This window comes from Lampetra planeri, chromosome 4 (assembly GCF_965212315.1).
Source record: "Lampetra planeri chromosome 4, kcLamPlan1.2.h2, whole genome shotgun sequence".
In the NCBI taxonomy this organism is placed as follows: domain Eukaryota; kingdom Metazoa; phylum Chordata; class Hyperoartia; order Petromyzontiformes; family Petromyzontidae; genus Lampetra; species Lampetra planeri.
Window position 1 is genome coordinate 14,861,640 of NC_136110.1, and position 25,014 is coordinate 14,886,653.

The following is a 25,014-nucleotide window of genomic DNA, read 5'->3' on the forward strand; positions in this document are numbered from 1 at the left end:
TCAATGACTACCCTATTACAGACCAATTCAAACCTTATTGGTCACCCCGTGCCCTTATACATCTCAACGTTCATCCTACAAAGTCCCATCACAAGGGAGAAACACAAATAGACAAAACAAATGTTTGTCCATATTGAAACGGCTGTACGCCGTATGGAGCTGAAAACTAAATTTCCCTGTGCAAGAATACGGGCAAAGCATACAGCTCTGAGTAATACAGACCCACAGTAATAACCAGCCCTGGCCACGGTGTTCAAACCGCGAACCTTTGCAAGGAGCGGTGGTGAACGCGTTACCGCCCTCGACGTGGATTTGCCTGAGGTTCTCTGTGAGGCTCCTACAGACAGCATCAGCTGGTTGCCCCGGGGCCTCTGTGAGGCTCCTACAGACATCATCAGCTGGTTGCCCCGGGGCCTCTGTGAGGCTCCTACAGACAGCATCAGCTGGTTGCCCCGGGGCCTCTGTGAGGCTCCTACAGACATCAGCTGGTTGCCCCGGGGCCTCTGTGAGGCCTCTACAGACATCAGCTGGTTGACCCGGGGCCTCTGTGACACACACCCTAGAGACATCATCAGCTGGTTGTCCCGGGGCCTCTGTGACACACACCCTACAGACATCATCAGCTGGTTGCTCCGGGGCCTCTGATGCTCCTACAGACAGCATCAGCTGGTTGCCCCGGGGCCTCTGTGACACACCCTACAGACATCATCAGCTGGTTGCCCCGGGGCCTCTGTGATGTTCCTACAGACAGCATCAGCTGGTTGCCCCGGGGCCTCTGTGATGCTCCTACAGACAGCATCAGCTGGTTGCCCCGGGGCCTCTGTGACACACCCTACAGACATCATCAGCTGGTTGCCCCGGGGCCTCTGTGACACTCTTACAGACATCATCAGCTGGTTGCCCCGGTGCCTCTGTGTCGCTCCTACAGACAGCATCAGCTGGTTGTCCTCGCTGATCCATCGCATTCGAGTCTGGCACCAATCGCCTGTTAACTCGCCCGCCCAGTCTCCACCGTGGCAAGAAGGAAGTCCTTGCAGCTGATATTCATCCCAATGTTTTAAGTGTCCATGTTATTTTTCATATTACCGATTGTCCGTTTGTAGCAAATGTTCGCACCTCCGAGTAGCACGTTTGGCTACGTGCCGTGCGAAAGAAGTTCAACATACCTGCACGCGTTAAGACTGACGCGTTAGCACAGCTAGGCAGTCAGCGTGTTGGGAGTTACATTCACACACACACAACCACTGCTCCTTGCAAATCGCGTCATGACGCCTGCTTTGATCTCTTCACATTCAGCCTGGGCCACCACCACCACGGCAGCAGCAGCCATAAGCCTCGTCTCTCTCGCTCGTGTTTCATTTGATTTCGTGTTTAAGACATTACAGCAATCGGCCGGCCTATAACCTCGTGATAACAACAACAACGCAGAGAACCTTCGGCGCGTGTTTACGTCATGACAGTAGCGCGCAACAATTCCCTAGCGAATGGATCACAAAGTTGAGAATGACGTGGTTTGAGGGCGAGGAGTGTGACTAGGGGAAAATGAAGTGTGCAGTGAGCGGTAGTGGTGAGGGTGAGTTGTGGTGAGCGGTAGTGGTGAGGGTGAGTTGTGGTGAGCGGTAGTGGTGAGGGGGAGTTGTGGTGAGCGGTAGTGGTGAGGGTGAGTTGTGGTGAGCGGTAGTGGTGAGGGTGAGTTGTGGTGAGCGGTAGTGGTGAGGGTGAGTTGTGGTGAGCGGTAGTGGTGAGGGGGATTTGTGGTGAGCGGTAGTGGTGAGGGGGAGTTGTGGTGAGCGGTAGTGGTGAGGGGGAGTTGTGGTGAGCGGTAGTGGTGAGGGGGAGTTGTGGTGAGCGGTAGTGGTGAGGGTGAGTTGTGGTGAGCGGTAGTGGTGAGGGTTAGCGGTGGTGGGGAAGAGGAGCGGTGGTGGTGAGTGGTGGTGGTGAGGGGGAGTGGTGAGTGGTGGTGAGGGGGAGTGGTGAGTGGTGGTGAGGGGGAGTGGTGGTGTTGGTGGTGAGGGGGAGTGGTGGTGTTGGTGGTGAGGGGGAGTGGTGAGTGGTGGTGAGGGGGAGTGGTGGTGAGGGGGAGTGGTGGTGAGGGGGAGTGGTGAGTGGTGGTGTTGGTGGTGAGGGGGAGTGGTGAGTGGTGGTGTTGGTGGTGAGGGGGAGTGGTGAGTGGTGGTGAGGGGGAGTGGTGGTGTTGGTGGTGAGGGGGAGTGGTGGTGTTGATGGTGAGGGGGAGTGGTGAGTGGTGGTGTTGGTGGTGAGGGGGAGTGGTGGTGAGGGGGAGTGGTGGTGAGGGGGAGTGGTGGTGTTGGTGGTGAGGGTGAGTGGTGGTGAGGGGGAGTGGTGGTGTTGGTGGTGAGGGGGAGTGGTGGTGTTGGTGGTGAGGGTGAGTGGTGGTGTTGGTGGTGAGGGGGAGTGGTGGTGAGGGGGAGTGGTGAGTGGTGGTGTTGGTGGTGAGGGTGAGTGGTGGTGAGGGGGAGTGGTGGGGAGTAGTGAGTGGTGGTGAGGGTGAGTGGTGGTGTTGGTGGTGAGGGGGAGTGGTGGTGTTGGTGAGGGGGAGTGGTGGTGGGGTTGGTGGTGAGGGCGAGTGGTGGTGTTGGTGAGGGGGAGTGGTGGTGAGGGGGAGTGGTGAGTGGTGAGTGGTGGTGAGGGGGAGTGGTGGTGTTGGTGGTGAGGGGGAGTGGTGGTGTTGGTGAGGGGGAGTGGTGGTGGGGTTGGTGGTGAGGGCGAGTGGTGGTGTTGGTGAGGGGGAGTGGTGGTGAGGGGGAGTGGTGAGTGGTGAGTGGTGGTGAGGGGGAGTGGTGAGTGGTGGTGAGGGGGAGTGGTGAGTGGTGGTGTTGGTGGTGAGGGTGAGTGGTGGTGAGGGGGAGTGGTGGTGGTGTTGGTGGTGAGGGTGAGTGGTGGTGAGGGGGAGTGGTGGTGTTGGTGGTGTTGGTGGTGAGGGGGAGTGGTGAGTGGTGGTGTTGGTGGTGAGGGGGAGTGGTGGTGTTGGTGGTGAGGGGGAGTGGTGAGTGGTGGTGAGGGGGAGTGGTGGTGAGGGGGAGTGGTGAGTGGTGGTGGTGAGGGGGAGTGGTGGTGTTGGTGAGGGGGAGTGGTGGTGGTGGTGGTGTTGGTGGTGAGGGTGAGTGGTGGTGTTGGTGAGGGGGAGTGGTGGTGAGGGGGAGTGGTGGTGTTGGTGGTGAGGGGGAGTGGTGGTGTTGGTGAGGGGGAGTGGTGGTGGTGGTGTTGGTGGTGAGGGTGAGTGGTGGTGTTGGTGAGGGGGAGTGGTGAGTGGTGGTGAGGGGGAGTGGTGAGTGGTGGTGAGGGGGAGTGGTGAGTGGTGGTGTTGGTGGTGAGGGTGAGTGGTGGTGAGGAGGAGTGGTGGTGAGGGGGAGTGGTGAGTGGTGGTGAGGGGGAGTGGTGGTGTTGGTGGTGAGGGGGAGTGGTGGTGTTGGTGGTGAGGGGGAGTGGTGAGTGGTGGTGAGGGGGGAGTGGTGGTGAGGGGGAGTGGTGAGTGGTGGTGTTGGTGGTGAGGGGGAGTGGTGAGTGGTGGTGTTGGTGGTGAGGGGGAGTGGTGGTGAGGGGGAGTGGTGGTGTTGGTGGTGAGGGGGAGTGGTGGTGTTGATGGTGAGGGGGAGTGGTGAGTGGTGGTGTTGGTGGTGAGGGGGAGTGGTGGTGAGGGGGAGTGGTGGTGAGGGGGAGTGGTGAGTGGTGGTGTTGGTGGTGAGGGTGAGTGGTGGTGAGGGGGAGTGGTGGTGTTGGTGGTGAGGGGGAGTGGTGGTGTTGGTGGTGAGGGGGAGTGGTGAGTGGTGGTGTTGGTGGTGAGGGGGAGTGGTGGTGAGGGGGAGTGGTGAGTGGTGGTGTTGGTGGTGAAGGTGAGTGGTGGTGAGGGGGAGTGGTGGTGTTGGTGGTGAGGGGGAGTGGTGGTGTTGGTGGTGAGGGGGAGTGGTGAGTGGTGGTGTTGGTGGTGAGGGGGAGTGGTGGTGTTGGTGGTGAGGGGGAGTGGTGGTGTTGGTGGTGAGGGGGAGTGGTGAGTGGTGGTGAGGGTGAGTGGTGGTGTTGGTGGTGAGGGGGAGTGGTGGTGTTGGTGAGGGGGAGTGGTGGTGGTGTTGGTGGTGAGGGTGAGTGGTGGTGTTGGTGAGGGGGAGTGGTGGTGAGGGGGAGTGGTGAGTGGTGGTGAGGGGGAGTGGTGAGTGGTGGTGAGGGGGAGTGGTGGTGTTGGTGGTGGTGAGGGGGAGTGGTGGTGTTGGTGTTGGTGGTGAGGGTGAGTGGTGGTGTTGGTGAGGGGGAGTGGTGGTGGTGGTGGTGGTGTTGGTGGTGAGGGTGAGTGGTGGTGTTGGTGAGGGGGAGTGGTGGTGAGGGGGAGTGGTGAGTGGTGGTGAGGGGGAGTGGTGAGTGGTGGTGAGGGGGAGTGGTGGTGTTGGTGGTGAGGGGGAGTGGTGGTGTTGGTGGTGAGGGGGAGTGGTGAGTGGTGATGAGGGGGAGTGGTGAGTGGTGGTGAGGGGGAGTGGTGAGTGGTGGTGTTGGTGGTGAGGGTGAGTGGTGGTGAGGAGGAGTGGTGGTGAGGGGGAGTGGTGAGTGGTGGTGAGGGGGAGTGGTGTTGGTGGTGAGGGGGAGTGGTGAGTGGTGGTGAGGGGGAGTGGTGGTGGTGGTGGTGTTGGTGGTGAGGGTGAGTGGTGGTGTTGGTGAGGGGGAGTGGTGGTGGTGTTGGTGGTGAGGGTGAGTGGTGGTGAGGAGGAGTGGTGGTGAGGGGGAGTGGTGAGTGGTGGTGAGGGGGAGTGGTGTTGGTGGTGAGGGGGAGTGGTGGTGGTGTTGGTGGTGAGGGTGAGTGGTGGTGTTGGTGAGGGGGAGTGGTGAGTGGTGGTGAGAGGGAGTGGTGAGTGGTGGTGTTGGTGGTGAGGGTGAGTGGTGGTGAGGAGGAGTGGTGGTGAGGGGGAGCGGTGGTGGTGGTGGCTGCGCTGTTCGCGCCATTCGAGGCAAGTGGCGGCGCCGTGAGGCTGCAGCTGCTGCCGCGGGCTCTGAGTGAGAGGAGGCTGGGAGTGAGAGGCTCCTCTGAGTGAGTGAGAGAGAGACTAGGGGGGAGCCGGCGGATGGCGGCGACCTCGCGGCGCGGCCCCTGAGCCATGGCCGGCACGGGCAGACTCCGCGCGGAGCCCCGCGCCGCCTCGGCCCACGGTGAGCGGCGTCTCCCCCGCACGTGTACAGTGCGGTGTGTGTACAGTGCGGTGTGTGTACAGTGCGACTGTGGTACAGTGTGACTGGTGTACAGTGGGCACGTGTACAGTGTGACTGGTGTACAGCGCGGCTGGTGTACAGTGCGACACATGTACAGTGCGGTGTGTGTACAGTGCGGTATGTAGGTAATCACGTGTACAGTGCGCGTTGTGTACAGCGTGCCGTCAATACAGTCCGATTGGCACGATTATATTCGTACGGTGCGAAAGAAGTTCCACTCCCAGTCCTCGGCGCGGCGGTTCGTGGCGCTGCGCTACGAACCCGCCGCCCCGAGTTCGATTCCCGCTCACGGCCAACACCGGTGACGATTATGTGAACCTGTCCTGGGCCTCCCCTAGGTGGACTCGGCATCAAATGAGTTACTGGTGCGGTGTGTAAACATGGCCACTGGGGTGACAAAGGCGGCCGGGCGTGGTGCTGAGAACAGCGCTTGCCCCAACAGTGTGTCAAGGCTACACGGGGGATGTTTGCGAGGACAGTTTGGTGTGTAAAGTGTCTGTGTGTGTGTGTGGTTAGTCCAGTGCTAGTATGCAGTACACCTAGCCTGGCACAAGCACCATGGTCATTCGTCCGAATTTTATTTCGAACTTCTATTCGTGCTTATTTGCCCTTCCTCCGTACCTCCGATTCGCACCGTTGGCTATGTACGGTGTGAAATAAGTTCAAAATAGGTGCATACAAGACTCATGGCATTTGAAGAAAGCGTTATCAACTGATAATTCCATCCTCATCGCTTGAGCTCTGTGAAATTAGCCGCAGTGTGCTGCAGTGTCAGGACGTGTAGGGCAACGCGTTGCTTAATCTATAGACTTTCTTTCACGAGCTGAAAAGCCAAGTGAGACCCCAAGTCTCTCCTGCTGTGGTGACCTGTGTCAATTCGGGCCTCACAACACACAGCTGAGACCAAACAGGAGAGAAGGTAAAGCAGAGTGCAAATGACTTGGACAGATGCAGAAACAACCATGATCGGCATCTGTGCTCAAAGTTTCCGAGAAAAGTATCTAGTTTATCGTCTCGGAGAGATGAGAAATGTAGAAATTATCAGGCATTTCTGGAAAATCACCTGATCGCGAGGACGAGGAGCTTAGTCCATGTTCCCGTAGTCGGCCACGTCTTTCCCTGGTTTCACCGGGGCAGGGCGGTTATATTCACGTGGGCATTGCTGTGCAGAGTATTTTTCCAGTTCTGCAGCTATGGTTTTCGATCTTAAAACAAAAGAGCAACTCATTTCGGGTTCTATAAAAGACCGTGTTCTGTACAAACTTCCAGTGAACCGAGTATGAAGTCTTTGTATGACTCCTCTGCGCATGTGTACATCTCTTGTGTGTGTTCTCTCCTTTCCCACTTTCCTAGGTGACTCCAGCTGGCCTGAATCCCAGAGCCCGTCGGACTCAGTGTCTCCTATATTAACTTGTTGTGGGTTTAAGGCATGTCAAACGCCCCCCCCCCCTACCCGGCCCTCTTAGCATGCCCCCTGTTGCCATCACGCCGACCCCTCGTGCTCTCTCGGAGAGTGTGCCTCGAGGCAGAGCAGCCTTGCACCTCGGGCCCTGTTGCCTCAACCAATTGCTTTTCGTGGTTCACATTCGTCTAACACTTGGTGGTTGTGGTTTTGTGTAAACTATGTATGTGTTCTTGCTCAATGCATGTGTTTCATACTCGCCTTTTAGTTGCATGTGGTTTTGGTTTGCTTAGTTCCACTGCAAACACAATGGTAACTCACACAAGGTTGTTAAGTTTTGCATGAAGAGGAAAGAGCCTTTGCGTCTGCTCACCTGGCGAGTTAAGGAACCTGAATTATCCTCATTCCCAGTGCACGCTTGGCCTTGCTGGATATGCCCACGTTAAACCCACTGACATGGTGCGAATTTATTCAGTGTGTTACGTGGCGTAACAGTAATTTACACGCAGATAGTAGACGACGTTTAGCTGCAGCCAATAATTATTTAGCCTTCAGGGTACCTGCTGTGTGACGTTTCGGCAGCATGGTCTTTTGAAAGTGCCGCACCAGCGGATTTAAGTGCATGCTGGCCAGTGACACGGCGCAGCGGTACCGCGTTCGGTGCTCGTAGCAGAGGTTGACAGTTCCAATCCAGCAGCCACCCTGGTTAATACGGCGGTGTTTAACAACACAAAAATGCTCTGTCAGCTTAACTGCATACGTTAAAGATACCCTGCCGTCATTCGCGAGTCTCGGCCATTGTATCCCATCATCGTGGTCCTAATTTGCTAAATTCGAAAAATTACCCGAAAATGACTCCATTTGAATAGACAAAGTACTTATCGCTACCTACTGTGAAAACTTGGCAGGACCCTCCACAAAAAGTAATGAAACTCAGTGAGGCTTTCCTAGGTAAATGAGCTTAATAATAAAAGTATAATATTGTAATATTTTGCCTATTACAATTTTTCATCAAGTCTTGCAAACATATGTGTAGCCCAATGGACTTTTACCTGGCTCGCAGTGCTGCCAATGTAATGGAGCTCCATCCAAGGCTTATTTGAGAGTTCGGTCACACATTGACCGAATTAATTATACATTTGCATGCTCACTCCGAATGGCAAGCAATGTTAGTTTTGTTTAGTTAGCTTGTGAGATGAATATGAAAGAAAAGTCACCACATTTGCCATCACAGTCGAACTCCATGAATCCTCGGTGATGTGGGGGAACTGCTCATAGATCCTGTAACCGCGGCGACCACGGATTACCCCGAAATCTGCGCCGGAAAGATTAGCCGTGGCGCGGCAGTGTGCCACAGATTTAGGGAGCTTTTAGTTTCTGCATTGTCAGTCTCTGTGTCTCCGTTTGTTTCTCCCGTTTGTGGACTGGACAGTATGAAAATGTTGAGTTCGACTATAATGACAACATACAAGTGTGGCTTAAGAAAGCATTGGCTGTACAAAAGAGACCACAGCACACTTACAGAATGGCAACACCTTTACACACAGCAGAGCAGAGCTGCAACAACTGTGCCAATACTACAGCCATTACGTAAAGCAGGCCAATCGCACAAAGCAGTGGCTTCCAACGGTTCTGCTCCCATGGACACAGTCGGCCCTTCAAACCGTGTTTGGCGGACCACTGTGCAGTCGTGGTAAATTGGTGTTTAGTGAAAGAAGTATTGTCCGCAAGAGTTCTGCAGACCACTTCCCATGGTGCTACGGAGCACCAGTGGTCCTTGTACCACAGGTTGGGAGCCACTGCCAACAATATGATTACCAAACCGTGCTCCTAATGATTAATGACTGCAATATCTACTGTGTGACACGGAGTAAATACAGCGATGTGTCAAATACAGAGGATATAATTTTGTTAACATACAATCTCTACTATGTCAGTTGCATGATACAACCTGTGGAGTCAAAACAGCACCACTGCTACCATGCTCTTGCCATTCACTGCATGGTGAGAAATGGAGCGAGGGAGGAGGGAACAAGCAAGTGAGAGAGAGAGAGAGTAAGAGAACGAGGTAGAGGGTGAGTGAGCGAAGGATGGGGCTAGGGAGCGAGCGAGCGAGTGCGCGCGCGAGGGAGGGATCGAGTGAGCGAAGGATAGAGCCAGGGAAGGAGCGAGTGAGTGAGAGGGCGAGTAAGTAAGAGATGGAGCTAGGAAGCGAGTGAGTGAGAGGGCGTGTGAGCGAGGAGGGAGGTGTGGTTGAGGAGCTCACGCCGCCTGCACCGTCCTACAGGAGTACGAGGATCGTGCGCGACGCTCGTCAGCGGTGCTGTCAGGGCCACCGGTGGTGAGGAGGCCCCTGGAGTTCGAGCCCCTGTCCACGACGGCGCTCATCCTGGAAAACCGCCCCGCGTGAGTGCGCGGCTACCGCCGCCGCGTCCCAGCAGAACCGCTCGGGGAGACGCAGCCTATGACGTTCACAGCTCGTCGTTAAGCTTACAAAATAACGTTTATATTTCATGAATGCTTAACGATGTCGCAGTGGCTGCACTCTAGAGCCATTGTGATGCGTGTGAATTAAGTTTAAAATCCCTGGCGGCCATCCCGAAGTGTTCATGAGCCAAGAGCTATTTAGATTTTGGTTTGAGTCTCGAGGTAGCAAATGTGATCTCAGAGTCAGAAGCGTGTGGTTACAAATTAAGAACACCAATGTCCTCATGGGCTTTAGTTTGGATTGGTCTCTTTCATTATTCCTGCATGACACCATCCTCAGCTCGGTAGCTCGTGAGGGGCGAAGGGTCGCAGAGACCAGACCTTGCATCTGCATGTCTCTGGCAGCGGCCGGCATGGGGCCCAAGTGCCCATGCACACCTCTCTTGGCTTGTGTGATATCTCTGAGACTGTTGTCTATGATTTTCTGATTGTGTTGGCTTTCCCTTCGTAGCCAAGTGCAGTTTGGCACCATGGTGGCGAGATGTTACCTACCGTGCCTGGTATACAGGAGGTCGTGCGTACGATCCTGACTCTGATGCCTGCTATTTATTTGGAGTTTGCATGTCTCTCTCTCCACGTGGTCGCGTGTATTTTTCTCCATGTCCTCCGGTTTTTCCCTCCACATTTAAAAATACGCATTTAGAGTATTTGGCTGCTATAAATTTCCACATGATAAGCCACTTCACACCTCCGATTAGCATGGTTGACTACGTACGGTGCGAAAAAAATGCAACACACATACATACTTGGTTGAGCTCTCATTTGTGGCCAGGTTGCTTCTGAAAAAGAGCTGTATTGCTGGTAAAATAAAAAATTATGTAAAAAGTTTAGTTTTACTTCCATCATGGGTGTATTCCCCCAATCATTCCCGTCATTAGTGTTGTCAGCGACGATGATAACTGCGGTCATGACTCGTGATTACAGCTCCCGAATGCGATGTGGCATGATTGTGCGTCGCGTTCCTTGATGCTGTGTTGGGGGCCGCCACATGCGTGTCTATCCTCAGTCACCTCCCCGCCAAGCCCCCGGACGAGGCAGAGAGACACCAGCAGCTGTACGATGAGATGGTGCTGCAGGCCAAGAAGAGAGGTGGGGCGTACATTGGAACTCGTGAACCTCTTGGTTGTGTATAACATTTACATTTTTTGTTACATTTTTATTCCATTCATATATACAGTAATTCCTCATTTGATGCGGTCGATGCATTTCTGAGAAAAGTGCCGAGTTAAACGAAAAAGCGTTTAGCGAGGAATCGCTGTACTGATCACGTATGCACTGTAAATCAGCCTGTAGTCATCACATGGTGGGAGAAATAACTGAGATTAGGGTATGACGCCGCGCACCGTATCATTCCGCTTACTGTATTACACCACTCAGCTGCGCAGCTCGAGAAAGCAGTTGTCGACCACTCAGAAACCGCGTTCTAATGGGAAAATGTTTCCGAATAGAAGAACTGGATGATAGCGAAAATGCGTTGTGTGAAAACGCGTTAAGTGAGAACTTACCGTACACCACGCAAAGTACACACTCTATTCGACAAGTCTATTCACCAGTGAGTTTGGGTTCATGAATTGTGACAAACCGGTGCTATGATGTAGGAGTCGATTCCTAATTGACTGAATTTCAAGATAATACTACTCACTGTCTACAAGGTTCTCCATGGACTCACCCCTCTCCTACCTCTCCCCTCTCATCTCATTTTACTCCCCTCCACACACTCTCCTACCTCTCCCCTCTCATCTTACTCTACTCCCCTCCAAGCACTCTGCTACCTCTCCCCTCTCATCTCACTCAACTCCCCTCCTCGCACTCTCCCCTCTCATCTCACTCTACTCCCCTCCACGCAATCTCCTACCTCTCCCCTCTCATCTCATTCTTCTCCCCTCCACACACTCTCCTACCTCTCATCTCACTCTACTCCCCTCCTCGCACTCTCCTCCCTCTCCTCTCTCATCTCACTCTACTCCCCTCCACACACTCTCCTACCTCTCCCCTCTCATCTCATTCTACTCCCCTCCACACACTCTCCTACCTCTCCCCTCTCATCTCACTCTACTCCCCTCCACGCAATCTCCTACCTCTCCCCTCTCATCTCACTCTACTCCCTGCCACGCACTCACCTACCTCTCCCATCTCATCTCACTCTACAAAATTACTGTTTATGGACTGCATCTTGACATGCAGTTCCATCTCAAGACAGTCAAAAGCTTGGGTTTCCTCCAGGCTCCCCACTTACCTCCACAAATATACTCCTCGTGGAATTGCCCATTCATCCCAAACAAGCTTGAGTCTTTGAGACTCCTTGAGGCTTTCCTCTGTAAATTTGTGCAAATGTGTTTATTGTTTCTGTTCCTTGCATGGTAATGTAGAGTGTGTGTGTGTGAAGCAACGGGAAGTTTTCCAGTGGTGCGTCCTTGGAAAAGCAGCCGCATGGACTCCTGCTGTGGCTCTCCGGGGCTCGCTGTCGGTCGTGTGCAGAGGTACGAGAAATGCAGAGGCGTAAGAAGCAGCTAAAGGAGAGGTGCAAGCAGGAGGAGAACATTTCCATCTCGGTTGCCGTGTGGAACACGGAAATTTTGCCCCACTGGGACCGCACGTGAGTTCCCATGACACCCATCCCGCCATGCTGTGATGTTACAGGAAACGGAAACGATCACATGGGTCTGCTCACCGTGACACTGCTGCTCTCACTGCCCCTGTACCGAGGGAACAAATAGACCTTGGTCGCAGCGATAGCCAGGTCGGCAGATACCTTTATTTTTTGTTAATTAGGCACCTTCGATGTGGTACGTGGTACAATAAAGCCGAGAGGTGTAATATTATAATTACTCAGGTGAGAGTGGAGCGCTGCATATTGTGTGGGTTCAATCCTAATATAGGGTGTATGGGCGTCGACCACGTGTTTGAAATGAGAGGGATAGTGAAGTGGCAAAGGATGAGCCGGTTCTGGGTTTGGCAGGGGATAAAGTAATTGAGGAGCCTCATTCAGGTCGCCAATTCATTCGGCATGCAGCATGTGTAGGGGTGTTAGAGAGAGAGCCGTTATGCATGGCAGCTTATGGGAAACAAACACAGTGGGCGGGGCTACGTGAGTGCACGGGGGGGGGGTGCTCTCAACGACGTCCGCACCAGGCAGCCCGGGGTCCCACCCCTCAGCGGGGGTTGAGTATAAAGGGGGATGTGTCAGAGGGCTCGGGGCAGAATGTTAAAGCTAAACCAGTGAAGACCGAAGATCGTCTAGCTAGAGCCCTGGACTCCCCTGGGACGCCGCCCTTGTCAGGGCCGCGCAGGACCGAGCCAGCGGCGTGGTCCCGAGAACCAGAGCTAGTGCTCTGGGACTCCGGGTACCGTAGCCCGACTTACCAGTGTCGGGCCAGACAGCCTCCCCTAGCCCGTTAGTGGAGGACTAGGAGGTAGGTCAGAGATAGCTAGCAGTGTATTCCCAGCTAGCCGGGTGAGGGGGCCGATACCCCCTCCAGTATTGTATGTCCGCGGTTGTGACAACTGTTGCGGAATAAATACGTGTGCCTCAACCCCGGGTGTCCAAGAGTCCTCAACGGTATTACATCTGGTGTCAGAAGTAAAAATCTATGAACATGGACACGCGCCGGTCAGCTCGGGTCAGGATACCGGGGGCGGAGGACACCGCTGCAGTCGGAGAGCCCGGGACGGGTGAAGAGAGCACGGAGCAGTCGGGGCCAGATACGGCTACGCCGCAGCAACAGGAGGGTGGAGAGGTGTCGGCAGAGGGGCTGAGGCAGGCGCACGCCAAGCTGATGGAGCTACTGCACGCCGCTGCCAGCATGCTGGACCACATCACTCAGCTGGGGGCTGCTGGACCGCCATGGGGCGACGAAAGCCGACGACCACAGCGCCTTCCCGCCATTTCGGCGGAACACCAATTTGAAAATCCCGCCATCACCGCAGCTGCAGTTGAGGGCGTGGCCGGCCTGAGCATCGCGTCCAACGGCGGGCATACAGTACCTGCCGCGTCATCGCCAACGGACGGGACGTCACCACGGGTGCGACCAGCAATGCCATCGGTCGTGCGCGCCGAAGCAGAGCCGGGTGAGGGGGACGAGGAAGGGCGACCTTCTGCGGCAGCCGCTGCGCTACATCAGCGACTGCCTCCACTCAAAGAATTTGTGGGCGAGGAAGGCGACTGGGGCGGCTTCCAGCGGCGCTTCCTCGCTCACCAGGAGATGGCGAAGTGGACGGACGCCGAGGCTCTCCGCTCGCTGCCAGCACTCCTCGACAGCGACGCCCTCGCCACTTTAACATCGGCACCGAAGGAGAGGCGCTCTACGCTGCAGACGGCGATGCAGGTGCTGGCTGCAGTTTACGGTCCGCCGTCAGACTGTCGCCAACTCTTCTACGATCGCCAGCGGGGGGCAAAGGAGTCGCCTCTGGCGTACCGCACAAGCCTCCTGGCACTGGCAAAGGCGGCCTTTCCACGGATGGACAACGAAGGTGTCGACGCCATGGTTACAGAGAAGATACTCCTGCTGGCGGACGACTTGGAGATCGTCATCGTCGCACAGGACGACGCGGAGATGTGCTCCCTCCAAGCAGCACGACTCCTCCACGCAAACCTGCTCGCGCAACGACGCAAGGCCAGCAAGGCGGCGAGCGGGCGTACCGTGGCCGCAGCCACCCTCCCGGCGGAGGAGATCTGCGCCATCGACCATCAACGGCGGCAGGGAGCGGGAGTACGGGCGGACCGGGGCGGCTCGAGCCATCTCGATCATCCGTCGTCGTCACCAGCGCTCCCGCACTGCTACAACTGCGGCATCCGGGGCCATGTCGCCTCGGGGTGCCGCTCTCCTCGGCAGCGCGGGACGACACCTCGACGGGACGCCGGCCCTCTTCCCAAGCTCCATCATCATAACCCGGCGAGTCGCGGCACCTCACATGTTTGGCCCACGCACACACCCGCCACACACTCATACACCGCACCGATTGGGGGGCCAATATCGCGCACCATCACACCAACACGCACCGCTCTGGGTACTCAGATTGAACCCAGCCAGTGGTCCGTGTTGGCCCATCGTGTTGTAGCCGCGTCGTCGGGGTCGTCGGCCGTTGTGGGGCACATCGACGGGGTCGAGGTGCGCATCCTGGTCGATACGGGAGTTCCCGTCAGGAACTGTTGGCAATTGTCTATTTCATCCAACAGTATCGCCCATATCTGTACGGTCGGCATTTCACCGTCCGCACAGATCATGCGGCACTGCAGTACGCCCTGCGAGTTCAACAGCCATCGGGACAATTGTACCGATGGTTGGAGATCCTCCAGGATTTTGATTTTGAAACCACCTACCGTAAGGGCGTTCGCCACACAAATGCTGACGCTCTGTCGCGCATGCCAACCACCTCCGAATGTGCATGCCTCCTGGGGTCGGGACGTTGCAGGCCAGCAGGGGACATACCGGTTCCGGTCCTGGCGGCCGCCGGCCACGACGAAACATTGGTTCCAAATTCAATCGCACAACAGGGAAAAGATTCCCTGTTGGGGATGCCCGTCAATGAATGGGGGCGCCTCCAGATGGAGGATACCTCTCTCCTCGGGTTGCGTCGTCGCGTCGGCTGTGCTGGGCAGGGCAGGGGTGATGCCGACGCATGGGAATTGGTGCATGGTCTGCTGATGCACTGGGACGGAAAATCCCATCGACATCGGCTGGTGGTCCCTTCGGGGTTGCGGGGCAAGGCGGTGTGGGCCGCACATGAGCGCCTCCTACACCTGGGGACCCAAAAGACCCTCGCCTTACTCCAACTCGATTATTTTTGGCCAGGCATGACGAAGGATGTCGGGGATTTACTGGGGTCATGCCCTCGGTGCGCGCAACGAAAACCGCCAGCACGTGTGTCTAACCCACCCTTGCAGTCAATCAAAGTGTCCAGAGTTAACGAACTCGTCGCGCTGGATATTTTGGGCCCATTCCCCGCCACACCCAGGGGCAATAGATATTTGTTAACTGGTGTGGAGTATTTTACACGCTGGCCTATGGCCTGGCCCCTTGCCAACCAGTCGGCAGCAGCCATCGTGGAGGCCTTTGTTCAGGGTTATGTCCTGGACAAAGGTGCTCCGGAGCGGCTGCTGACCGACCAGGGCAAAAAATTTTCCGGTAAATTGCTCAAAGAAGTCTGTGAGCTCCTGGGCACGAAGAAAATTCGTACCTCCCCGTATCACCCGCAGACTGACGGGATGGTCGAGCGTCTGCATCGGACCATCGCGTCAATGTTGTCACAGCAGGTGTCGGACTCACAGACCGATTGGGACTTGCAAATTCAAGGGGTATTGGCGGCGTACCGGATGGCCCCCCACGCAGCTACGGGATTTTCACCCTTCTACCTCATGTACGGCCGCGAACCTGACCCGCCTGTTCGTGCCCAGCTGCAGATCCCCGCGCCTCAGGGAAAAACTAAATTGGCTGACCATGTAAAATTTAATTTGGCCAAATTGACAGAGGCACGGGATGCTGCCATGCAAAACTCTGACCTCCGTCAGAAAGCGAATGAGCGGCTCAGACTGGGTCGGGCGCACATGCTGCAGTGGAAGCCGGGGGACAAGGCATGGCTGCACTGTCCCCAGGTGCCACTCGCAACCTCCTCTAAGCTGGTGCGGCCGTGGCGGGGCCCTGTGGAGGTGGTCGAGGTTTTGCGACCGCAGTGCGTGCGCATCAAATGAGGGAAGCGGCGGTGGTTCGTCCACCCCTCTAGATTAAAACCCTTCGTTGCGGTACACATCCCCACTTCACACACGCGTGGCCAAACATGTGGGGGGTCGACCGACTCACTGGGTCCGTCTCCGTCGCGCTCACCTAATGCCTTGCCGGCTGTGCCACCTCCAGGTGCATCAGGAATGACGGGCTCACGCCCGATCACCCCTCCTGGGGATGCCAAGGGTCACGCGGCGTCGGATGAGGACTCACTCCGAGACGGACAGTTGCCACCTGACGGTCCACCACCCGGGGTTACCCCGTGTGAGGGGCCCGCTGCACGGACACGCGCTAAAATGCGCAGACTGTTGTGAGGCCGGAAGATGTGTACATAGGTTGTGTTCATTGCGTGTTGTGTGTGTGGTGGGTTCCCTGCAAATTGTGTATAGACTGTTTTTACGGAATTCGTATTTAATCAGGGGGGTGCGTCGGGTTGTTTTCTCTTCTTGCTGTTGCGTTCTTGTTGTGTTGTTCTTGTTATTGTTGAAAAATAGTGAGGCACACGCGCGGTCAGGGGGTAAATGCGCTTTTATTGTCGTTTTTTTTGTATGTTGGCAGCCGGGACGGCTGCAAGCTATGTGGGGGGGGGGGGTGATGTAGGGGTGTTAGAGAGAGAGCCGTTATGCATGGCAGCTTATGGGAAACAAACACAGTGGGCGGGGCTATGTGAGTGCACGGGGGGGGGTGCTCTCAACGACGTCCGCACAATGCAGCCCGGGGCCCCACCCCTCAGCGGGGGTTGAGTATAAAGGGGGATGTGTCAGAGGGCTCGGGGCAGAATGTTAAAGCTAAACCAGTGAAGACCGAAGATCGTCTAGCTAGAGCCCTGGACTCCCCTGGGACGCCGCCCTTGTCAGGGCCGCGCAGGACCGAGCCAGCGGCGTGGTCCCGAGAACCAGAGCTAGTGCTCTGGGACTCCGGGTACCGTAGCCCGACTTACCAGTGTCGGGCCAGACAGCCTCCCCTAGCCCGTTAGTGGAGGACTAGGAGGTAGGTCAGAGATAGCTAGCAGTGTATTCCCAGCTAGCCGGGTGAGGGGGCCGATACCCCCTCCAGTATTGTATGTCCGCGGTTGTGACAACTGTGGCGGAATAAATACGTGTGCCTCAACCCCGGGTGTCCAAGAGTCCTCAACGGTATTACACATGCACCGAGTGAAATAATTAGCTGCGGAACCCATGCGGCAATATTCAGAACAGGTGCAGGGCTAAATTTCATCAGGAAATTAACCTATGGACTGCCAAACCCAGCCCAAGTTTCATATGTATTGGAACCCCCTCTCACGCAATTGAGAGGCGGGATGAGACCACAGCAGCAGGACACCAGCCACTAGCAGCTCTGCCCAACATCCAGCCAGCAGTGGAGAGAGGAGCCGACCACAGAGAACAGTCATGTTGAATGCTTGGCCATCTGCTCGGGGAGCAGAGGCACATTTGATGATGAGAAAACGCTTCAGCAGTGGGGCGAGCGCAAGGAGGCCGCCTTGAGCGCCATCCTGTGGAGGAAAGCAGCGGTGCAAGCGGGGCAGCTGAGCACACAGAAGCCAATAATCTGCTGCCATTGTCCGACTTGTGCCGTTAAGTCCAATATTGTACTGTTGAGCGTGGTGATTGTGGTACTGTGAATGAGAAGGGGTGCTTGGGGATTTCTGTGTACTGCATCTCACCATAAGTACACTGGTGAGGTGGTTTAATATTGGCCACGTAGAGTTCGTGATCGTGAGGAGTGCCATCTACTGGATTGGAGAGGTGTGAGGGGATGTCTGATAACAGGGGCGTTGGAAGGCTGAGTGGTCTCAACAACTCCCAGAACCCTGAAGACGAATCATGAACTTTATTTACTATGGAGAAATCTGATGAGCTATGAAGCTCTTTTTCATAGATGTTCAGGGTAAAAATCACGAAAGTGCGAAATCCAACGGGCCTCGCACTACTGTGGCAGAGTGGGAACTTCCTCATACCTGGACGAAGAAGCAAAACAGCATTAAGTGCCAACGGTGGCCAAGGTAGCCCTATCCCAGAGTCCGGGAATGCGCTTGGACATTGATGCGAGTGGGTACATGTTTGTATGTTACTATTTATAAGATACCGTGTGTGAGACTTGCTGTTCGAAGTTGTGGAAGCATATCGGGTGACTGACCGTTTAAAGACAGTCAATTCTAGTAATGCTTCGCCTCAGGTGAAAGGTTGCCTCGTTCTCACATGACTAAAACCATCATATGAGCACTCGTGACCTGGCTAACCAAAAATGTCATAGCGACACCGGCAACGGTCTATATAGTTAGCGACTACGTCACACGGTGCCAGCATTACAAACGAAGCGAATGTGAGACGTTGGTGATGTTAACGTGAGAACGCTCTACATTTAGGAGGCAGACCCGGAAAGCCAAGGACCTCTGGTGGCAAGGCATCCCTCCCAGCGTGCGGGGCAGAGTGTGGAGGCTGACCATCGGCAATGAGCTCAACATCACACACGGTCAGCGGCATGCCGTGCCTGCACACTGGCATGCCACATCCTCTGCCGCACTCTCACTGCTGTGGCGGCCACGTGGTTCCACACACGCCTCCCCCCCAGTACCGAACCACTGATGTCAGTATTCTGCACAAATATAACTGAGAGACTTCCGGGTCAGAGCTCTGTTATTATTGCCGATGGAGAGAAGTGCGGGACTGGACTGTGAGGCATGGCCGTGTGAATAACGGTGGAACAATGCAATGATTTAGAACATGCTTTTACAGTATATGGCCGTTATAAATTTACACATGATAAGCTGCTTCTGAAAAAGAGCTATATAGCTCAGTGAGCCTTTCCTGATAAAATATAAATAGTAAATTTATTTTAAAATATAAATCTTCAATCTGCCGATGTGTGAATCGAGAGCCCACTCTTTGACGGATCTCTAAAAAGCACGTGTCCTCTCCGCTCGTTTCAGAGCTGTACGAGATCTTCCTTTCTCGAGCAGAAGAACGGTGGAAAAGCTTCAGTGAGACGAGCTCCAACGTTGAAGCTGAAGGTAACCATAGAATTCACCACGAGGGCATTGGAAACCTCAGCCTTGCTGGCGCTCCTAACACAGGGAGTTGGGAGTTTTCCCTCTCGCCCAATGCCAATGCATTGAGAGAGGCCAGGATTAGGGTTTAATTTAATGGTCCCAGGTTATTTCGTTACATTGGTGGCAAAATACAGTCCAGCCAATTACAGGGCATGGACCCGAACATGGATGGAATCGCCACCAAAGTTGTGCATTGTTTATGTTTCAGCGCCACAAATCTAACAAGTGAAGGAGTACAAATACTTGGGGTTCATCACCAACTCTAAATTTAAGTTTCACTCCATCTTTGCTTACATTTAAAGAAAATGAAGGTTAAAAGTGGCTTCCTATACAGGCATAATGACTGCATGCTGTCTATGCTAATTTTAGATATGGTAAGAGCAAAAATACTTCCAATGTTTATTGCCATGATTTACTTCATCAGTTTGCTTCTCAGGTTTGCATTAAAGAAGCTAAACTCACTCGACCAATTCAGGTCTTAGCTTTGCTCTGGATGCTCCCTTCAGTACCCACCATTGTGACAATTACATTGGTTCATCTTGAAACTGTCTCTGCCCATAGAAACATCCCACTGGGCTCTGTTTATTTTAAAGGTCCTCTTGGATAAATCTGATAAATACTAGATGGATCAATTGACCCCGAAAGAAAATAAACTAAGGCTAAGAAGCTCCTCCGACTTCCTCTTAGAAACCCCCCAGGTTCGATTTGGTCTGCAGTAAAAAGGTCATTCTCGGTGGCTGCTCCCTCGTTGTGAAATCGCTTTCATGTTAGCTTTGGGAATTAAATTGTTGATGACCGTGAGACAGCTACGTTCATTCTTCAAACTCAAGTTCCTTGATAGGTGTAGCCGTCGTCAATAATCGTCAGAGATGTGTGAGCTGGAGCTTATTTGGAGCATAAAATTCCGGTTGCTCATTGTGTTTATTTGTTAGTGAATTTTTTTTTCCTTTTATTTTTGTTCACAAAAGAATGTAGTCTTGTTATTTACTTTTGACATTTTTTCATTGGTTCCCACTTCCTGTAACATGTAAAGCACATGCACCAATACTCACTGTTTGTATCATGACCTATGTAACCATGATTGTAACTCAGATCCGTACTGTGGTAGTAACATTTGTGTAATTGCAGAATGTAATAAATAAAATAAATCTAATATAAATAATCACAACCACAATTGAACCTTATGCCGGTACTCCGGGGTACCATTCCCGCACAATGTCCGTGATGCAGTCGTTTTTAGTCTGCTGATTGTCGGCGATGCGGCAATCGACTCATCTCGGCGAGCTGTACACGATGCATTATTAAAAGTTTTACTTTTCGATAATGGATTTTTTTATGCTAATGTTTGGCGTTTCGACATCGTGGAGTAGCACTGATTTCGGATTTATTGGTACCCCATTCACGGAGTTAAGTAACACCCCTGGAAAAAATAGTGTCCCAGAAATAAAATATTTAATTGCCTCGGCCATTTTGTATTATTTGGTACTCCGGGGTATCGCCATGAGGATCAATTATCCCCTCCACTCACAGGTCTTGCCTCCCAGCGGTAGAGGCACCAGTGGCTGCATTTCCATGTCTTTGGTCCACAGCATGATATGTTTGTCAACATTCTATTAACATTTGGAAAAAAATATAAGGAAACTGTACTTTTGGAAAAGCACAGTCAGTGCCACGAATAAACCCGTAAATTAGACTTGAGATGATTTAAAATGTGAATGTTAATGGACGAGACAGACCAAATGCAAATTAGGAGGGTGGCAGGGTGGTGCTTTGGTAACGCTCGTGTCACACAGCAAGAAGGGCCTGGGTTCGATTCCTAACCCGGGCTACTTTCTGTGTACGCTGTGTAGATTCTCCCCCTGCTCTAAATTGATATCCTCCGGTTTCTCCAGTTTCCTCCAATAGCTAAAACATGCTGAAACGTTACCTGCAAATTACTCTTGGGAGTAGACACGGTGACATCGCCCCCTGGAGTTGAGACTCGCTAAGACTTCCCTGGGTAAACAAGCGTCACATTCACCCTTTTCCTGTTCCGAGACGTCTGCAATTTGCAGGGTGGGGCCCCGTTCACCGCTGAATCTCGGAACATGCAAGCGGTTAGCATTAATTGTATTTAGAGAGGCATGGTGCCGTTGTTTTTTTAAGACATTGTGCTGACCGCATAGGACTGTAGCAACACGACCGCACTCTACGATAGCTGGCGCCAAACTGCTACACGCCCTCCCGCATGGCGTTGTGGGAGCCTCGGTAGCGATAAAGTTATTTTATTTTAGTTTTCCTTCCGGTTCCGCTCCAATGACATACGTGTCCATGAAGATGTTATAATTTCATTGGGAGGCATTGACGCACTGTGCTGCGGGGGTGGTGCAGAGGCTGCTGCTGCTGCTGTTGCTGCCACGGCGGAGGCCGACCGGGAGGCCAGCCTGGAGCTCATCAAACTCGACATCTCGCGCACCTTCCCCACGCTCTGCATCTTCCAGAAGGTGCGTTTCCTCCCAGGCCGCCCCCAACGCCCGATAAAATAAGCGATTGCCTTCTGGGGCCAATAGCTGCACGCAAAGGCATGGAGAATCTCAACCGCTACCTTAGGTTTCAGCGACATTTTAACTACTGTCTCCACCTGCACAATTGGTCAACTGTGTCCAACTTTTGTCGTAGGGCGAGAATGTCTCTGGTTTGACCGCTCAGCTAGCACTGTTGTCCCCAGCCGTTGGTGGCGTCCCTACTGAGCAGGGAACGTGCAGTTTTGGCTCTGCCAGATGTCATCTCTTGGCGGTCAACATAAAGCATTTGCTGGTGCACAAAGAAGCACGAAGTTTATATAAATAAAAAACTGAGCTACAAAAAGTTGCATGCGCATCGCAGTACTCAGCCCATCGGGAATCAGTGTAGTTGTTTTCCTCGGTAAGAACACTGCAGTTTGACACGTAGTTTGTCATTGCAAAATTTCCTGTGACTCGTGACCTCTAACCCGGAGTATCTCCTACGTGTCCTCGTCCTGAGAAAAGCGACTCAGCATTTTATCTCTTAAGTTAACCCAAACATGGAACGGGAAGTATTTTAATGTAAAATATAATTAATATTTTCTATATTGTTAAATACAACTTGTACAGTCAATGTATAGAAGGAAAATATTTAATATAGTGGACCGAACTGTACTGTACATGTGTAGTGGTGATACGCGCTGGGGTAGGGATCGTGTGCCAGCGCGTAGTGATTGGCTGTGTGTGTTGGTGACGCGCGCTGACGGTGAAGGATCAGGGGTCAGCGCGGGGTCGGGGGTTATGAGGCAGTGATTGGTTGGGTATCAGTGACGCGCGCTGACAGCGATGGGATCCTGGGGCAAGCGCGCGGGGATTGGTCAACTAAGGGGGATGCTCACGTCGAGGTCCGCATACACTCCGTCTCCCGTGAGCGGGGGCTATATAAGGTGGTACGCACAGGCGCACGGAGAGCGAGTGACCAGCGAAGACTGAAGACGGAGGAGGAAGAGATAGGGCCCTGCGGTACCTAGTCCCGCTGTCCTGTAGGGGCCGGGGCTCTGTGTGACCCAGAGGCGGAACCCTGGGACCCGGGGCCGAGCGTCCGTGAGAGGACCGGCCCTTGGGACTCAGAGGTTGTGGCCCACGCCCAAGCTGGGGTGGGCCTGTAGGCTCCACGGACGTTACGGGGCGGAGTGCAGTGTGAGCATGCAGTGCGAGCCATAGTAACTACACGTGTCAAGTGAAGTGTGTGTAGTCAGAGGCATAGTAACTACACGTGTCAAGTGAAGTGTGTGTAGTCAGAGGAATAGTGACCACACGTTGTATCGTGACAAGTCAAGGTTTAATAAAAAGTGTGCTACCCATCAAGTGGTTTCCTGCCGTCATTCCAATACTTCACATGTAAAAGTAAACCTGAATATAAGGTTAATGACATGTACTGTCCTGTAAATATTACACAGTTTAAAAACAAACAAACTATAAATATTCACTACCACTTAATTTTAATTTAGGGGCCCATTGCAAAACAATAAGAGCACTGATAAATAAAGAAAAATTGTGCATCTGAACCTCACTGGAGGATGCTGGGAGCACGTGAACTGGGACCTGCGATGCGCCGCTTGGGAGACAAGACGGAGATGAGACGGCGCGTGTGTTCTTCCGCAGCAGCATAATCGCAAGCAGTACAGTTACGATGCAAACAGGAATATTGCAGTTAACTGCGAATGGTCGAGGCACAGGGGTGTGATCGGCAAACCTGTATCTCAATACATTTTGCGTGAATAGTCAAATCTGCTTTGGGGAAACCCTCGATGGCCAAGGTTTCGGTGTAGTAACTACAAGGTTAAACCGCAGTCAGGTGTTCAGCTCACCAGCCACTATGGCATTCATCTTGTTAGCGGAGAGACGCACGGCATCTTATATATAAAAGTCTCCGTGCGCTCGCGCTTGCGGGGGATTTGGCTCTCGGACGGTGGGGTTTAAGACCAAAATAATCTGCCAGGCGGCACGCCCTAAGCCCCTTGGTGGGAATAGGCTATTCCGTTTTCCCGTCCGTAAACTTTAAAGTAGTTTAATTAACACATTTGTGCCGTTTCTATTATTCATTATTTACTTATTGCACGAAATCGACCGTACCAAGTGACGCCAATTGCGTGGGGGGGGCGGACCCTGCCAAGTCATGCGCGTTCGCTCGACCTCACGGGAGACATTTTCTTTTATGCGTTTTACAGTCAACACATACACACATCACGCTGCGGATATTTATTCACAGTGTCATGTCCTCGTCGCCCCCCCTCAACACGATGTGTTCAGTTTATACTACAGACTCCGTAGATAATAATATTTTACTGCTTACATATGAAGTATTGGAATGACGGCAGGAAACCACTTGACGGGTAGCACACTTTTTATTAAACCTTGACTTGTCACAATACAATGTGTGGTCACTATTCCTCTGACTACACACACTTCACTTGACACGTGTGGTCACTATTCCTCTGACTACACACACTTCACTTGACACGTGTAGTTACTATGCCTCTGACTACACACTTCACTTGACACGTGTAGTTACTATGCCTCTGACTACACACACTTCACTTGACACGTGTAGTTACTATGGCTCACACTGCATGCTCACACTGCACTCCGCCCCGTAACGTCCGTGGAGCCTACAGGCCCACCCCAGCTTGGGCGTGGGCCACAACCTCTGAGTCCCAAGGCCCTCTCACGGACGCTCGGCCCCGGGTCCCAGGGTTCCGCCTCTGGGTCACACAGAGCCCCGGCCCCTACAGGACAGCGGGACTAGGTACCGCAGGGCCCTATCTCTTCCTCCTCCGTCTTCAGTCTTCGCTGGTCACTCGCTCCCCGTGCGCCTGTGCGCACCACCTTATATAGCCCCCGCTCACGGGAGACGGAGCGTATGCGGACCTCGACGTGAGCATCCCCCTTAGTTGACCAATCCCCGCGCGCTTGCCCCAGGATCCCATCGCTGTCAGCGCGCGTCACTGATACCCAACCAATCACTGCCTCATAACCCCCGACCCCGCGCTGACCCCTGATCCTTCACCGTCAGCGCGCGTCACCAACACACAGCCAATCACTACGCGCTGGCACACGATCCCTACCCCAGCGCGTATCACCACTACATCACCCCCTCCCACATAGCTCGCAGCCGGCCCGGCTTCTAAACAACACAACGTCAACACAACAAAAACCCCACCCCCCAGTGTGCCCCGTAACACAACAACAACAACACAACGACACAACACCCGACAACAACCTATGTACAAACCGACAACCAACACAATAAAAGTCAACAACAACACACAACACCTAGACAACAAGCTATGTACAGCCCGATGAACAACACACTAAAAGCAAATCCCAGAAAATGAACGTGTCCAGTGTCTCTGTGACTATTGATCCCTCCCCCCTCCGCTCGCTCCTCCACCGGGGTGATAGAGCGGTCGAGCGGATGAGGAACGCAGTGACGAGGCGCTCCGGCCGCATCGGCTCCTCATTCGGTTGGTCATGAAAAGTAGCGCGACTTAGCGCGAGTCCGCCTGGCCGGTCCATCGTATGGGACGGGACGCTGACGACCGTCCGGTGGCTCCGGCAGCCCTGGACGGCGCGGATCGGGCCTGGAAGGACCGG

General features: G+C 53.8%; 1 protein-coding gene across 4 annotated transcripts in view; it reads left to right on the forward strand.

Moving 5' to 3' along the window:
* LOC144717742 (TBC1 domain family member 14-like) overlaps nt 1-25,014 on the forward strand; it is a 51,127-nt gene that overhangs the window by 10,515 nt on the left and 15,598 nt on the right. For 3 of the 4 annotated variants that reach the window (XM_078593358.1, XM_078593359.1, XM_078593360.1), the window contains 6 exons: nt 8,904-9,022; nt 10,110-10,192; nt 11,582-11,699; nt 18,191-18,297; nt 18,755-18,835; nt 21,245-21,357. In XM_078593358.1, coding sequence (XP_078449484.1) covers nt 8,904-9,022; nt 10,110-10,192; nt 11,582-11,699; nt 18,191-18,297; nt 18,755-18,835; nt 21,245-21,357 — 621 coding nt within the window. Of the gene's footprint in view, nt 1-5,061; nt 5,155-8,903; nt 9,023-10,109; nt 10,193-11,581; nt 11,700-18,190; nt 18,298-18,754; nt 18,836-21,244; nt 21,358-25,014 lie in introns of those variants that run through there. The other variant, XM_078593361.1, reaches the window with a different exon arrangement.